The sequence below is a fragment of the Triticum urartu genome, chromosome 7A (genome assembly GCF_056163025.1).
Source record: "Triticum urartu cultivar PI428250 chromosome 7A, HENAU_Tu73, whole genome shotgun sequence".
Lineage (NCBI taxonomy): Eukaryota > Viridiplantae > Streptophyta > Magnoliopsida > Poales > Poaceae > Triticum > Triticum urartu.
In genome coordinates, this window is record NC_141879.1 from 645,227,503 (window position 1) to 645,245,012 (window position 17,510).

The 17,510-nt window shown below is 47.4% G+C and overlaps 2 protein-coding genes and 1 pseudogene across 2 annotated transcripts; 2 read left to right on the forward strand and 1 right to left on the reverse strand.

The window, feature by feature from the left end:
• Positions 1-904: 904 nt before the first annotated feature.
• LOC147961002 (uncharacterized) lies at positions 905-1,736 on the reverse strand (annotated as a pseudogene).
• Positions 1,737-3,535: 1,799 nt separating this feature from the next.
• On the forward strand, positions 3,536-8,163 carry LOC125521067 (uncharacterized). The gene is made up of 2 exons (XM_048686126.2): positions 3,536-3,678; positions 5,987-8,163. Exon 2 carries the CDS (start codon positions 6,025-6,027, stop codon positions 8,008-8,010), a length of 1,986 nt encoding a protein of 661 aa, XP_048542083.2. The 5' UTR covers positions 3,536-3,678; positions 5,987-6,024; the 3' UTR covers positions 8,011-8,163.
• A 41-nt stretch (positions 8,164-8,204) lies between these two features.
• On the forward strand, positions 8,205-16,717 carry LOC147961003 (uncharacterized). The gene is made up of 2 exons (XM_087533625.1): positions 8,205-8,594; positions 16,559-16,717. Exons 1-2 carry the CDS (start codon positions 8,205-8,207, stop codon positions 16,715-16,717), a joined length of 549 nt encoding a protein of 182 aa, XP_087389751.1.
• Positions 16,718-17,510: the final 793 nt, after the last annotated feature.

Here is a 17,510-nt window from a genome sequence, read left to right on the forward strand (position 1 = left end):
AGTAGCAACTCCTAAACAACCAGTTCGAAAGCATGATCACATGTGGAAGAAACCACATAGAGGGGCAGTTAAAATAAAGGTTGATGCCTCCTTTTATGTTGAAAATATATCTAGAGCTACAGGTGCTGTTGCTCGCGATGACAATGGTGATTTTATTGCAGCAGACAACTGGTTCATACCACATGTTAGTAATGTTGATGCAGCTTGTAGAAGTGCATGCTCTAGCCAATGCAACCAAAAGACCGATCTGATGGAAGAGACTAGGCAGCACATTATACGTCAACACTCCTCATCACGTGTGGCTCCCTCAGGCCTAAACGTGGACCGAAAGTGGGCTGCAATTTAATTGCGCCAGCCGGGTCTTGAACTCAAGACCTCTTGACTCTGATACCATGTAGAAGTGCATGTTCTAACCAATGCAACCAAAAGACCGATCTGATGGAAGAGACTAGGCAGCACATTATACGTCAACACAGCTGAAATAATTGTGGTCCGAAATGGAATTATTCTCATAGAAAGGATTGGGTGTAATTCACTGATCATTGAATCTGACAGTACGGTTGCAGTGGAAGCCTTTAGTCAACAAGAAGCATACTTTGGTCCTGAGGCGGCTATCATCATAGAGTATAAGCAAATGGAGTTGGAATTTGCAAAGACTTCCTTTGTGTATTGTTTTTGCAAAGCCAATGAGGTAGCAGTTAGCCTAGCTAGAAATTCTCTTACCATTAGATCTTTGGGATTTTGGGATAGTTCTATACTAGACTTAATTTCTCCTCTTTTTGTAACTTGTCTATTATGTGAGGAATAAAGTCTATTTGCTGTCAAAAAGAAAAAACTAGTGCATACCTTCCACCAAAATGACTACATAATATATTTTTCTTGCGAAAATAGAACTTCTCATTCATCAATCATGGTTGTCACATTCAAGATTACACAAAGGGATAATTTCCACAGGTACATGGCGGAGCCAAATGGCTGTGTGTGGCGTCCTACCCATCTGAGCAAGCTCATGGCTCACCTGATTCCCATCTCTCCTAACATGTGCTATCCCATGCTCACGTCCTAGACCGAGCAAACGCTTTGTTTCATCCACTAGCGATGCAACCGGTGACCTATTAACTGCTGCCTCAGTGATCATAGCTATGGTAGTTGTACAATCAGTCTCCGGGATGAAAGGATCAGAGCTCCATTCAAGTGTGAGAGATACACCCTCCGTACATGTTGCGATCTCGGCTTCAAGCGCACTCGAACACCTCGGCAGGAATCGGCATGAGGCAGAGATCACAACACCGTGATGATTTCGCAGGATCATACGTGCAACTCCGGTACCGTCCGCTTCAGCAAAAGCACCATCGACGTTCAGTTTGCACCAACCTACAGGGGGCTTGGTCCACTTTTCAGCGGCTGGGAGTTGTCCATTGGAGATGAGAAATCTCCCTCTGCTTGAACATATGATCAGTCCTCAACACCATCTTTCCCTTCAACATATCTGCATTTGCGTGTTGACGGAGGCACATGAGCGAGTCAATATAACTTGAAAGGAAGCGCTGGGAGGCTTCAACTGGAGGCGGCGGCTTGTGGTGTGTAATCTCATTGTGGACATGCCATATACGTCACACTGTCATGAGCACATGGAGATGCTCGTCCTCGCTACACTGGTGGAGAAGCTGTAGTAGCCAGTCTGGTCCCGTGTTGACGACAGTGTTAAGTCTCGGCATGCGCCATGTCTTCTCCATAGTACACCAAAACTCCAGAGCACGCGGACATCTGCAAAACACATGGAATGTGTCCTCGCGTTCCATCCCACAAATCGTACAGATATCAGTTTCGACTATTTTCCTTTTTTTCATATTAGCCATAGTAGCTAAAGAGTTTGTCACCACTCTCCAAGTCAGTACTCGTACCTTAGGAGGAGCAGGGAACCCCCATGTCATGTTCCAGAAGGAACTGGTGCCGTCCGATGCCCTGCTCGTGGCGCATGAAGAAGTGCGATTTTTTTCGTCGAGTGCCAGCTTGTACGCGCTCCTTACGCTGAAGATTCCATGGGGGTCGGGCACCCATGCGAGGACGTCTTCAAGCTGACGCGGGGACAGCCGAATCTTCAATATCTCTTGCACGTCAGCCTGCATGAAGTGAGTGCGAAGAGCATCCTCATCCCAACACCCTTGGTCGTCCAGTAGCTCTGAGACCCGGAATGACTATCTAATATAATCGCTAATGAAAAATATTATCAAAATTTATTCGCAAAAAAAGAACAAGAAAAATATTAGCAAAATTAGCACCAAATGCAAGCATATTAGGCGGGATCTGTCCTCAGGTCGTGGTTTGTTCATGAAGTGTGGGTGTGGCGTCTTCGACTCTAGATTCATTCATTGGGTTGGGTTATCTCCATGGGGCTGGCCTCATTGACTCGGGAGAGAGGTCTCACCTTTCGATAGCAACGTCAAAGGCCCCTCTTGTCTGGCATCGTCGGCTCAGCAACCGACATTAGACTATGTCCCGGTGCAAGACAGAAATGTGCCAAGTATTTGGTTCACCCATATAACATGAGCGAAATAAGGATTGTATCACCTATGCAGAGGCCGGGGCTATTTCTCCCTTTTGAAAAAAAGGATTGTATCACCTTGCAAAGATCAACAAAAAATTCAATAAACTTTCATTAGGATCCGAGCAAATAAGTATGAAAGATCAACTGTTTTCAATCTCTATGTTTAAGTTATTTTCTTTGTTTCTAATTAACAACCCAAATGTGTACAGCATGTTCCGTGCAATTTCTTCTGCGCCTTCCAAAACTCACTTCATCATAAATAAATTCTAAAATGCATGACTTTATGTAAGACTATTTCGTGTTGTCATATAATAACGCATGTTAAAGACGTTGCCCGACGCATTTACACGTGCAATTGTACTTCCTCCATTTTTATATACAAGACCATAAACTCAAATTACAAGTACCAGAGTAAAATTTAATGCATAGTTTATAAGTAAACTTTTCTTTCCGTTTAGTGGGATCACTAATACGCAACATGCATGCAAGAGAACTGAATGAAGGAAGTAGCTATTGTTATTATGACTGCATGCATGCAAGTATTAAACATGTTGCTATTACAATGAAATATCATTAATTCTTTCGTCGATTACTGTTGGTGACCTTGTATTGATGCAAAACGTAAACGTAAAATGTCTATTGATCCATAGTGGCCTTGTATAAGTAAATGGAGAGAGTACTAGTTAAAAAGTAAACGTAAAATGTCTATTTTTTACTTCCATGAAAATCATCATTCGCGCATCTCGTGTTCCTTGAATTGAAACCTTCGATTGTATCCAGCCGAAAATAATTTTTCATTTAGTTGTTATTTTTCATGTATGTTTAAAGTGGGTTATGTGAATGCAGTCGTTGAGGTATGGTGAGCTCACTGTGAATCATAATCTGAGGCGATGACAATCACCTCCGGAGGTTACCACATCTCGGAGTACCACACATTATTTACTAGTGCGAGCATTAAATGCTTAGCCAGTAAACTGTCGAGCCTGGGGTGGCTTCTTTAATTCGAGCCTCCCTTCCTGTCCTCTCTCATCTTCCTTCCTCTGGATCTCACCTCGCCGTCCGCTCTGACAGCTTGAGAAATCATCCCCAACTCTCGCCTCTCGACAACATAGCAGGGCCTCGACTTACAGGTGATTACCAAACTTCTCCTGATCTCATTTGTTCTAGTTGCCTCAATATCATTGGTTTTGTTCGTCAATTTCTTACTGTTGTAGGCTTGTAGCTGTGTTTCTGGATAGACACCACTATTCTTCTTCAAGATAGTTAGTCGGATGTACGGAGATTTACCACCTCTTCACGGGTGCCATGCATGCATAGCCCTTAGCTTTTGGTTCCTCCTTCCTGATGTGGTGTTTCTCCGTTTCCCCTCACCACTTGCCTGTTCAAGCTAAAAATCATGCCCCTTGTGCTGGTCGTCGGTGTGTTTGCATCAGAAGCCATGGGTGAAGTTAGCTGCGCGGGTTAAAGCATCAAGGTGCCGAGGAAGACGAGCTCCTCATTCACATCCTAAATTTTTTTCCTGTTTTATTTGTTATATATTACTTTTAGTTTTGTTTTGCGGGGAGGTGTATATTACTACTAATTATCATTTTTTTTACAAAAGAACTCTCAGATCTATTAACCAACTCTGCAATACAAACACCCCTGGGAAATAAAGATAATACATCAAATTCCATATGTGCCGACCATCTTCTTCCTCCTGAACTCCGGTGGAGCTTACAAAATACTGTTATTTTGCCCCCCACACCCCCACAAAAAAGTCAACCTTGCCAAGCTCCGCCACTGTACTCCCTTCGTCCGCGAATAAGAGGGTGTTTGGTTTCAGGGACTTTTTTATGTTGGGACTAGAAAAAGTCACTAGCAAACCAAACAAAGTGGGATTTTTTTGAGACTTTTTCTAAAAGTCTTTAGAAGCACCTCCTTGAGAGGCTTTTTCAAAAAGTTTTAGGGACTAGAAGAAGTTTTAGGACTAGAGAACCAAACACCACTAAGTGTCCATCTAGCTTTTGTCTTTAATCAAAGTTTTAAAACTTTGACCAACTTTCTAGGAAAAAGTAAAAGCATTTATGGCACTAAATTAGTATCACTAGATCCGTTTTGAAATATACTTTCATAATATATCAATTTGATGTCATATATGCTCCTACTATTTTCTGAAAAGTTGGTTAAAATTTTAAAATTTTGACTAGAAACAAAAGCTAGATGTACACTTTTTCGCGGACGGAGGGAGTAGTCCTGAAAGTACACGTTAAAACCTTTATGGGCCTAAGTTACCGACCAAACTAGTTAGATGAAAGGATAGCACCTAACAAGATTCAAATACTCGTGCTCACATTACACAACATGCATATATGCTTTAGTAGAATTTTTTTGAGGTTCACGTGGATATATGTATGTGCTGGTGTATGTTCATGTATACGTGTCACTTGGAACAGGAGACTTGACCTCATGACAAGAAATTGGCACATTTTTAGATATAGTTAGATGAAAGGGGAGATTTGACCTCGGGCAAACTCGCTCTGATCAGTACGCACCCATTGCCCTTGTGCCTCCTCCAGCACCAGCAGTGTTGGAATTTCAAGCAAGATTTTAGATAAATTAATATAAAAAACATCAAATATTATAGGAACATGTTTGTAGCAGATTTAATCCGTCAAGGATAGGTATTTTATTTGCAGACAAACTAGACATGGTAGGTAGAAGCCACTGTCAAGTCATCCAAAATTGTGGGTTTCGTTTCGTTCAACAGTTTAGGGACTAGAAATCATCCTTTTCTGCAATTATGAGTGTAATTAGGTTAATCATATAGGGATTGTATTCTCACTCATTTATGACCATGATCCTGCTATAACATTGTACTCCTTCTGTTCCGTATTACTTGTCGCTCAAACAGATGTATCTAGCATTGAAATAGTGCTAGTGCTAGATACATCCGTTTGAATGACAAGTATATGACACACACAGAGTAGAACATTAGAAGTAACTGAAGACTTACTAGAGAAAGCACGATCTCAGAAGGCTGTGCATTATCAGAAGTTCATAAAGAGGACTTAATTTTCTTAATTAACTACTCCCTCCATTCCCAAATATAAGTCTTTTTAGAGATTCCAACAAGTGACTACATACGGAGCAAAATGAGTGAATCTACACTTTAAAATATGTCTACATACATCCATATGTTGTAGTCCATTTAAAATGTCTAAAAAGACTTATATTTAGGAACGGAGGAAGTAGATCATATTGTTCCAAGAATGACTATCGTACATTTCTTTTCAAACCACACAATCAGTATGTCCATTTCTTTAGTACTCCTCTTATATTTTGGGACGGAGGGAGTACTTATTTTCTTAGTTGTGCCGGTATATTACTGCTGGTTTGATGTAAGGTAATCTATATATTGTGCAACACTGACAGAAGCATACGTGTCTTTGCAAGCAGGACATCGGAGTGAAGGTGTTTTGAAAGCTAAACCAAGCATGGCCATAACAAGGGAGAGCTTGGAACAAATATGGAACCAGTGGGAAATCGAGCTGGTGGTGCTCCTCAGCTTCACCCTGCAAATCTTTCTCTTCTTCACCGGCTGTATCAGGCGGTACAGCACCAATGCTCTGCTCAGGCTTCTTACCTGGCTAGCATATGTTGCGGCAGACATGGTTGCTGTATACGCCCTTGGTCTCATATCCAGAGATGGTCAGAGTACCATGTCATCGGCTGGATCATGCCACCGGAACAAGCGATCAAACAGATTCTCCACGGGCACAAGCCGCCAACTAGCATTCTTCTGGGCGCCTTTCCTCCTCGTCCATCTCGGCGGGCAGGACACCATATCGGCTTTCTCCATCGAGGACAACAACCTCTGGCTGAGGCACCTTCTGAATCTGACCATCCAAGTCTCGTTAGCCTTATACGCCTTTTGGAAGTCGATAGGTGGACAAAATCAGCGGCTTCTTGCTCCAGGCATCTTGGTGTTTGTCACCGGGATCATCAGGTATGGGGAGAGGATATGGGCGCTCAAGTGCAGTAGCCGAAATGGCCTAAGGGAGACGAATCTGCCTCCATTGCCTAAACTCAATTTTGAGGTCGACAAAGGCAGCTATGTTGGCACCATCTGCTACGTTCTAGGCTCAATGGTTTGTATCCGGGATCTTTTCTCAGGGCGCACCACCTCCCAAATGAAAGAGCGTGCTGTCTTCAGGTTCCAAGAAGACAGGCCCCTAGACCAGGTGCCCAAGTTGCTGGAGGTCGAGCTTGCCATGATGTATGATGATCTCTTCACGAAGGCCATGTTGCTCAGAACAAGGACTGGGGTTGTGCTCCGGTGCATCAGCCAATTCTCAGTCATAGCTGCCTTTGTGCTCTTCCTAGTTGAAAACCTCAAACAAGAACATAATAGAGCTGATGTCGCAATCACCTATGCGTTATTCTTGGGTGGCTTCAGTCTTGAAGTTTGTGCTTTTGTTCTGACTGTGATGTCACCGTGGACTTGGGCATTCTTCAAAGCTCGAAGGTGCGATAGGCTTGCCCACATTTCTTGGCTTCTTCTTTCAAGTGGCATTGGCTGGCCGGAGAAGAGACCGTTGTGGTCGAACTCTATGGGGCAGTATAACTTCTTGACTTCATGTATGGGCCGTGAGCAATCAACGACATCATCCAAACTAATGACTATCATCAGAAAGATTTTAATTGCAGTTGAGAAGAAGGTCTTTATCAGAAACCTACAACACACCAAGCATGTCAATCTGAGCAAGGATGTTATGGACAGTGTGGTCACATGGGTTGGACGCCTTGCTCGCGAAGAATTCACAAGGATAACGCAGCAGCAACGCTGGGTGAATCTTCGCCCAATCATCAACCCGACAATGAACACTTTAGCTAATTCTTTGGGTGATAACATCATCTTCTTACATACATACACAGAATTGCACTTGCAGAAACACTCCAGCAACATGGATGACGAGACAATGTCAACTACAATGGACATATGCAGGAAGATATCTAACTATATGGTGTACCTTCTGGTCGTGCATCCTTCCATGTTGCCGCTAAGTGGCACCGCAGCGGACACATTAGCAAAATTCTACGAGAAGTTCAGCAAGAACGGCAGCGGCAAGCAAGATGTCCTGGACACTGCTTATCAGCTAGTGACAGACAAGCTGGAGTTCGGCGACGAGGAATGCCTGAAAGAACAGGAGCAACCTGGGCCGTGGGGCGAGACGCTGACGGAGATCCAAGATATGTGGATGAGGCTGCTGCTCTACGCGGCCGGCAAGTGCCCGGTAGAGCTGCACGCCCAGCAGCTAGGCAGAGGAGGGGAGCTCCTCACCTTGGTCTGGTTGCTGATGGCGCATAATGGCATTGGAAATGTTGGTCATCAGGTTGAACTTATAACTAATGATGAAACAATGGTTGGGCAGTTCTGTGCATTCCATTATCCTAAAGAATCAAAACATAGGTCTGCGTAGGTAGCTCTTGTAAGCCAATCCCAAATGTATGTAGTTATCTTTTGGGAGCACAAAACGCTTGGATATAATATTTACCTTGATGTCTCTTTGCATGTAGTTATCTTTGGAGCCCAAAACTCTTGGATATAATATTTGCCTTGATGTCTCTTTGTATATAGTTATCTTGGGATCCTAAATATTGACATGGTTAGGGAATGAGGGGCGACTCCGCCGGCCATCAGGCGACTCCACGGGGCAACGGGGCGGCGGCCGCCGGCCAGCTGCCCTCGGCTTCATCGCCTCGCCCGCGGGTCGGCGGCCGATTCTGGGCGCTGGCCGGATTTGATGACGAGGAGGCGGACGGGGACGGTGATAATCCGGCGGCTTCACCGCCAACACCGACCCCTTCCGACATGTTTTGCGAGTTTTTCCTTGCAAGGTATGACGAAGACGAGGTTGCCACTACGGTAGACAAGATCTTGCCAGTGGACCATCCGGCAAGGGTTGGGCTCCATGCGGGTGAGAGGAAGGAGATGGTTCGTCGCGTTGTTCACCGGAGAACAGCGGCGACGGATATCAGGCCATGGAAGGGACCTCTCCTGAAGGTTAGACTTCCCAATCTTGCTCTTTTTGATTTAATTAAGCCAGATTCGTGGACTAAAGTTCAGAGGAAAAAGAGGCCTGCACGCCATGCAAATGCTTCCCGGACGTCGGCGGCGGCTACGGCGGCATTGCCGGCGGGGCATGTGCTCGAGATCTCCCAGATGCGGGCGCATCGTTTGAATTCGTGCCTGGGCTGCGAGCTGGGAGCGTCTAGGGTTGGGCCGGTTCTGTGTGAGCCGGGCCTTCGCGTAGGTGGGCCGGAGTTAACTGGGTATGAGGCACAGTCTAACTCGGTCACTACTACGTCGATCTCCCCTCCTGACCCATGCACGATTGAGCGTCGAGGCTGTGGTTCGTTGTTGCGATCTAGGGTTTTCCGAGGTGGCCGGCCGGGGTTCTGTGATCGTGATTCGGGGCGGGCAAGGCGCATCCCCCCACTCCGGGACATGGCTGGCCGGGGAGCCTTGCTGCCTCCTAGCAAGAGCGCCGCCACGGGTGGTGCTGGCCGCGGAGGGCAAGCGCCGCTGCCGGGAGATGGACGCGGCGGGAACGGCCCGCTGCCGGGAGCTGGACGTGGTGGAAACGGCCCCCAGCTGGGGACGGCCCGCGGTGGGGTGGCCCCGTCACCGGTCGGTGGCGCCGGCAGGGCGGCGACTCAGGTCACCGGCCCTAGGCCGCCGTCTGCTAGCGGGGCGCCTGGCCATGGCGCGGTAGGCCGCGGGGCTGGTCTCCCGGGCGCTCGACCCCCGGCGTCGGTGGTGGTGCCGCAACCTGCGTTGGGCCGGGGTGGTGTGCTTCCTCGCCCCCGGTGCCGAACCCTGCTGCTGCTGTGGGCAGAGGGGCTTCTGGTCTGAGGCCGCCGCACCCTGCTTTGGGCCTGCCGCCTCGACCGGCGACGGCTCAGTCTGGCGCCAGACCGCCGCACTTTGTCGCCCGGCAGTCGCAGCATTTGGCTGCACCGGTGATGACGCAGGCCCAGTTGCCGCTTGCTACGTCTGGTGGTGGTGATTCGACTACGCCTCGTGTTCAATGGGGCGACGATGGTCATAACGCATATGGAGATGGACATCATCGGGGATCTTCGTCCACGGGCGGTGGTCGGGGATATTCCTGGCAGAGCGATGGTTCGGCTGAGAGGCCTTTCTTGGGTCCTACGGGAGGCTTTGTTGAAGGGGTGTCAGGCCCGGGACATCGTCACCGAGGTGGTTTTCGCGGTCATCTTGGTGGCCGAGGCGGTCGAGGTGGCCGCTATCGTCCAAGACAGCATACTGTTGTCGTCGAACAGACGGCTGCGGGCGGGGTTACCGAGGAGTCTAGGTTATCTAGCCAGGCTATGGAGGTGGTGACAGCAACCACTGATGTGGAGGTTCCTGGGAATGCTGACTTCGGGTCTGTGTCTATGGAGGTGTCAGATAGGGCTGATTCGGACAGGGCGGCCAAGTGGGCGCGTAAGAAGGAAACAAATGTTATGTTACCGCTGTGGCGATAAGGGTCACTTCATTGCTGAGTGTGTGGCAGTTTTATGCGATACTTGTGGCAAACCAGCCCATGACTCGGGGGCATGTCCGCTTTTGAGGGATCAGGCACCGTCTCTTATGTTGTATGGAGTGTATTGTGCTGAACTCACGTTTTTTGAGTCTCCGACTGAGAGGGAGGCTCCTGATGAGTCTCAGAGTGTGACCACTCGGATTGTCAAAGTGACCAGAGGAGCAGTCTCTGAGGCCCAGATTGTGCAGCGGCTCCGGGAGCTCGCTCCAGGAGACATCCACTGGGAGCTTGTCAGTCTTGAGGCAAACTTGTTTAGGGTTGAGTTCCTGTCAGTGGAGGATTTGCAGAGACTGTTGAGTTTTGGGATGTGCAAAGTGCCAGGTACTGATGGCATCCTCAAGTTCCAAGAGTCGAAACTGGTGGAGCCTCAGGGTAAACCTCTTACCCAGGCTTAGCTGCATTTTTCGGGAGCGCCTTCGAAGCCTATGCAGGATGCTAGGGTCGTTGCTAGCTTGGGCGTCATGGTAGGAAAAACTGAGCGTGTGGATACGGCCTTCACTAGAGCTCATGGGGTTGCTCGTCTACTAGTTAGTATTTTGGACATTGAGTTTGTGCCCGATGTGGTCAAGTGGTCATATCGAGGCCAGATATACACCCTTGAGATTGAGTTTGAGGATGAGAGCTTGTTTGCCGAGGCAGCTACCGTGACTGATGTTGATATGCACGAGGGTGATGACGGCGCGGGAGTTAAGGAGAATCCGGTCGCTGATTCTGGTCGAGAGATGTCCGAGGGACTGGGGTCTGATGCTTAGACGACCAGAGACGGGACCGCTCCACCCTCGACGGTAGGACTGGGCATTCGGTTAGACCGAACCGTTCGGTTCGGTGCTTCGGTCTTTCTTGAAAATCGGTTTCCCAAATTTACTAATCATTCGGTCCTATGAATAATCAATGACCGAGACTTCGGTGCACCGATAATTCGGGTCGGGCCTCGGTTACAACCGAAGAGAACTGAGATATTGGTTAGGAAAGCAAGAAATCGGGATCCAATTCGCTCAAAAAAAGAAGAAATCAGGAGTCAAAAGGAACAACGAACAAACAGTGTGGATTTGTAGTGGGATTCCTCAGCTATAACTGCTGGCGCCGGTTGTGAGGGAGTGATGGTGGCTGGCTCGCTGCCGCGTTGGAGCCATGTACATCATCGGCCGCCACCGCGAGGGAGCCATGGGTGCTGCCGCCACCATCGTGTGGGAGCACTGCCGCCGCCGCCAAGTGGGATCCATGTGCGTCCTTGGCCGCCGCCGCGTGGGAAGATGGGCGTTGACGCCGCAGCCGAGTGGGAGCCATGGGCCGTGCGCGCCGCCAGCCGCCGCCGCTACTTTCCTATGCGAGGCGGGTAAATGGAAGCGGCGGATCTGCGTGGTATGCGTGCGTGAAACATGGAGCTCGTTTGGGGATAAGCCGTGGGGCTCTGTGTATTTGGGTTCAGAAATCGACTGAAAAGGTTCGGATGGATGGGATATTGGGCTTTGTTGTGATGGGCTTTATACAATATTCGGTCAATTCGGGGTATTCGGTCAACCTGGTCCAGCGACCGAACTCACCGATGCAATTTCGGTTTTTGATTTTTGCCAACCGAATAAACAACAGTAGTTTCGGTCATCGGGTTTTTCGGCTTCGGTCTCGGTTTTTTCGGCTCCGGTCTTCGGTTCTCGGTTTTTATGCCCACCCCTACTCGACGGTGCCTTTGACCACTCTGAGATTTGGGTCTATCGAGCCTGCTTCTGCACCTCCGAGACTGTGGAGTGAGCGGGTGGAGTCATTTGAGGCTTTTGAGCTCACGTTACCCGCGTTGGACTTTGAGGATGCGTCGGGTTTTGTCCTTGGGACTTCGCCGACCTCGGTCAGGGGAAAGGAGGAGGAGGTTCCTTCTACGGTTGTTGTTCCCCCTCTGATTGTGGGGCCAGCAGTGGAGGGTGATCGCTCAGGGGGTTCGAGGTAGGTGACCTCGGAGCCTTCTTCTCCTTGCGCCCCGGACGAGATCTCCGTGCTGGAGGCTGTATCTTCGGGAGGGGGTCCGGGGCAGGTGGCCTCGCCACCTTCTTCACCTCTCGCCAGGCCGGGACTGCAGGCGGCAGGTCCGATCCTTAGAGAGGGCTCGGGGCAAGTGGACTCGGGGCCTTCTTCTCCCTCGGTGCTTAGGGGGGCCGCCCTTCAGATGGCGCCGGCGAGCACCCTGGGCCGGCGGGCTGAGGTGGATGTGGAGCATGGGCAGGCGGCCAATGCTACCCCATCAACCGACTCGGTGCCGACTCCCTGCCGTGGAGACCGGTTGAGTGTCCGGGGTATGGCAGGAGGTCATTCCCTGGGCAACTTCACTCGGGAGGAGGTGATAGCGTTTGGCGGGATTCCGGATCCGGTTTCTGAGGGGCGACGGTTGAGCTGCCGCCTTCAGGACCATCCGGAGGTGGACAATATGCAGCAGTGGTGCGCCATGAGGGAGGCCAAGCTTCGTGACGTTCAGGTCACTACTAGTATGTCGGTTAATACATCTAATTGTATCTTGCATTTTTTCAACGATGAGATTGTTGATAATGTAGACCAATTAGGGATTTCACTAGGTAGTAATGAAGGTGAAATTTCTAATTCCGTAAATGATTTACTGGATTTAGAGGCCGAGAGGGCCTTAGATATGATCCGTAACTTAGCCACCGTCAAACCCATGAATGATTTCGATATTGATTCCTTGGGGGTTCGGGTGCTTGATAATTTTTGTGTTGATCTCGCTAATCCCCTCTCTGAGCCTGAGGAGGAGGATGAGAGTGTTGAGATTGCGGTAGTAAGACCTCCTGAGCCTGGTTGTGAGGACCAGCTGGAGAGTAAGATCAGCACTAAGCGCAAATGGAAGCGGAAGATTTACCCGTCCTCCGCAGTTCGTAGGAGTGCTAGGATACGCATGGCCAAAAAATTCCATGACGAGATATGAAAGGAATCTTTTGGAATAGCAGAGGTCTCAAGGACTTGGCTAAAAGAAGGTTTCTTGCAGATGTGTCTATCGAGCATAAATTGGATTGTATTGCTTTGTCCGAAACTGGTAGAGAAAATTTCTCACCACAATTTCTCAATACTTTGTCGGGTGGTATTGAGTTCGACTGGCATTGTCTGCCACCGCGAGGAAGATCAGGTGGGATCCTACTCGGTGTTAGATGCGAGTCTCTCGAAGTTCGAAGTGTGGTCATGGGAGATTTTGCTGTTAAGTTCAGGGTGCGGTCCAAGGATGATGGATTTGACTGGGCTCTGGTGGCGGTGTATGGTGCCGCACAGCCAGAATTCAAACCGGATTTCTTGGCTGATCTAGTTAGGGTGTGTGGATCTGAGCAGCTCCCAATCCTGGTAGGAGGGGACTTTAACATCATTAGGAGGCGTGATGAGAAGAATAATGATAACTTTGACGGGAGATGGGCGTTCATGTTTAACACTATCATTGAAATCTTGGATCTGATAGAGATTGAGCTTTCAGGTAGGAAGTTCACATGGGCTAACGCAATGCCAAATCCAATGTTTGAAAAATGGATCGGGTATTGGCAAGTTTCCCTTTGTAACATTCCAGGCTCTCTCTCGTGGTATTTCTGACCACACGCCTTTATTTCTTGACTCTAGAGAGGCCTCCCACCCGGGCAACAAGAATTTATTCTCGTTTGAGCTGGCTTGGTTTGAAAGAGAAGGCTTCCTTGATCTCGTAGCCAGAGAGTGGGCTAAGGATGCAGGAGGTAGGACTGCGCTTCAGCGCTGGCAAAATAAGATTATGCACCTGAGAAGCTTCCTACGTGGGTGGGCTAAACATCTTAGTGGGATTTATAAGGTTGAAAAGGAACGGCTCCTTACCCTTATTCAGGCCTTAGATGTAAAAACAGAAACCACGATCCTGCCAGCCGCAGAGCTTCATGCCAAGCTTGACGCAGAAATGAGGCTGAAAGAACTTCTTCCTGAAGAAGAATTAAAGTGGGCACTGCGGGCCAAGGATCGAAGAGTTGTTCAGGGGGACGCGAACACTCAATTCTTCCACATGATTGCTAATGGCAAACACAGGAAGAAGAGAATCTTTCAGCTTGAGCAAGATGAGGGTACGATTATTTGCTAGGAGAACCTAAAGTTATATATTACTGAGTATTACAAACAATTGTTTGGACCCCCAGAGGATAACTGTGTGTCTCTGGATGAGTCTAGGGTTGAAGATGTTCCTCAACTTACTGCTGCTGAGAACGATATTTTAGCCGCTCCTTTTTCGGAAAAGGAGGTGTTCGAGGCCATTTCATAGATGAAAAATAATAAGGCTCCCGACCCGGATGGCTTCTCGGCAGAGTTTTATAAGAAGTGTTGGCATATTATTAAAGGGGACCTATTGCCGATGTTCCATGATTTGTTCTCAGGACATCTTCAGCATTTTCAGCTTAATTTTGGAACGATAACCCTGCTTCCTAAGAAGACAGAGGCGGTGAGAATTGAGCAATTCAGGCCCATCTGTCTTCTTAATGTCAGTTTCAAAAAATTTACCAAGGTCGGGACGATTAGGCTCACACAGATTACGCATGCTGTCGTGCAGCCTACTCAAACTGCTTTCATGCCGGACAGGAACATCCTTGAAGGGGTTGTGGTCCTTCATGAAACGCTCCATGAGATTCACACGAAAAAACTTGACGGAGTTATTTTCAAGGTGGATTTCGAGAAGGCGTACGATAAAGTCAAATGGCCGTTCCTTCAACAGGCCTTACACATGAAGGGTTTTGTTGAGGCTTGGCGACGCCAGGTAGAATCGTTCACGCAAAAAGGGAGTGTTGGAATTAAAGTGAATGACGATATAGGTCATTATTTCCAGACACACAAAGGCCTGAGACAAGGTGATCCTATGTCTCCTATCTTGTTCAATATTATGGTAGATATGTTGGCGACTCTGATAGGGAGGGCAAAGGAGGCCGGTCAGGTGGGTGGCTTGGTGCCTCATCTAGTGGATGGTGGTGTGTCCATCCTTTAGTACGCTGATGATACAATCATCTTTATGGAGCACGACTTCGCAAAAGCGAGAAACATGAAATTGGTGTTATGCTTATTTGAACAATTGAGTGGATTGAAGATTAACTTTCATAAAAGCGAGTTGTTCTGCTTTGGTAGAGCCAAGGACGAACAAGAGGCTTATAGACAATTGTTTGGATGTGAATTTGGGGATTTACCTTTTACGTACATAGGTATTCCCATTCATCATCGTAAGCTAACAAATAGGGAGTGGAAGTGCATCAAGGATCGGTTTGAGAAGAAACTGAGTTTCCGGAAAGGAAAACTCATGCCTTATGGAGGCCGATTGATTCTGATTAATTCGGTGCTCACGAGTATGCCTATGTTTCTTTTATCCTTCTTTGAAGTCCCGGTGGGGGTTAGGAAGAGGCTGGACTTTTATCGATCCCGATTCTTTTGGCAGAGTGTTGAACTTAAGAGAAAATACTGACTCGCCAAATGGGATATCATCTGTAGACCAAAGGACCAGGGGGGTCTTGGTATTGAGAATCTTGAAGTCAAGAACAGATGTCTTATCAGTAAGTGGCTGTATAAGTTGTCAGTTGAGACTGAGGCAACATGGGCGCAGATTCTTCGTAGTAAATATTTGCAGTCCAAGACTTTGTCCCAGGTGACAGTGAGACCAACTGATTCGCCGTTCTGGAAGGGGCTTATGAGAGTCAAAACCGCCTTCTTTAATAGAACAAAGTTTATTGTCGGTAATGGTAATACCACTCGCTTCTGGGAGGATACGTGGCTTGGTGAAACGCCTTTGGCGATCCAGTACCCGTCCCTATATCGTATTGTTCAGCGTCGAGATTCTCTTGTTGCAACGATAATGCAATCCATTCCTCTTAATATTCAGTTTAGGAGGGTGCTAGTGGGCGAACGATGGGAAGCATGGCTTCATTTGGTGGGTAGACTGATGGAGGTTCAGTTAACTCATCAGCCCGATCAGTTGAGCTGGAAACTTACTAGGTCTGGAGAGTTCACAGTCAAATCGATGTATATCGATATCATTAACTCTAGTGTTATTCCTAGTTCCAAACATGTTTGGAAAGTCAAAGTTCCTTTGAAGATTAAAGTGTTTATGTGGTTTGTGCATAAACAAGTAATTTTAACAAAGGATAATTTGGTTAAGCGCAACTGGACAGGATCTACTAGGTGTAGTTTTTGTGATCGGGATGAGACTATCAAGCACCTCTTTTTTGACTGCCCGTTGGCAAGAGTTTTGTGGCGCTCTGTGCAAATTGCCTTTAACATTACTCCTCCAAATTCGGTCAATGCGTTATTTGGAACGTGGCTTGTTGGGATAGAGTCCGAAACATCTAGACATATTCGTGTAGGGGTATGCGCGTTGTTATGGGCAATTTAGAACTGCAGAAATGATTTGGCTTTTAACAGAACAATAACTATTCATTTTTTGCAGGTTTTATTCCGGGCTACTGCGCTGATCCGTATGTGGTCATTACTCACTCCGACGGAGTCCAGGGAGTGTTTGGTTACTGGATCTGTTCGGTGGGAGATGGTAGTGCGAGATATCTTCAACCGGTTTGGATGGAGGTCATGTAATAGGATAGGCGATTAGTTTACCTATCTTATCTTTTTCCAGCTGGTTGTCGCTTCTTGGGCCTTTTGTTATTGGCGTTGTGGCTCTGTGTGAGCTTGTCGTTTTTGATTTTGTTGACAGACTTTAAGACCTTGTTGAACCTACTTTTTAATAAATGTGGTCGTATGCATCGTTCTGATGCAGAGGCCGGGGAGTCCCCCCTTTTTGAAAAAAAATATTAACATGCTTGTATGCTGTCTCTCGGTTTCTTATGTGGTTTATGATGTAAAATTGTAAATGCAACCATCAAGTTGGTGGGAATTATCACACACTTGTGATATAAAATTAGAGCGCAAACAAAGTAATCTCAGCATCACATCATGTTCAAGAATCGTTGCTTAGTACGGAGGAAAAGATATGTAACAATATATATGGAGGAAAATAAGTTTCACGGGACCTGAGATAGTCCTCAGACAATGTTTGGTGGCGAGTTTAATTTTCTGGGCAGCCGCAAACATCAACACAGAGACAAGATTTCTACATTTGGAATGAACACAATAAGATTTTGGGCTCAAGAGTTAGAGATGGGAACAATCTCATAAAAGATGGTGGAACCGCAGCTTGAAAGAGACAAGATGATGGATCTGGACTTCACAACCTTGGGAGGAGCTCCCTTTGCTTCTTGTTTCAATCTTCATCTTCTTCCCTTTCGCTCTTGGTTCTCTCTTTTTCTTCAGTGGAGGCTAATCTGATTTTTGTCACTCTTATGTATTTTCCTTTTTTCACTTTAATTGTATATCTTTTTCCAATAATATTTTTGGGGTAAGTACAT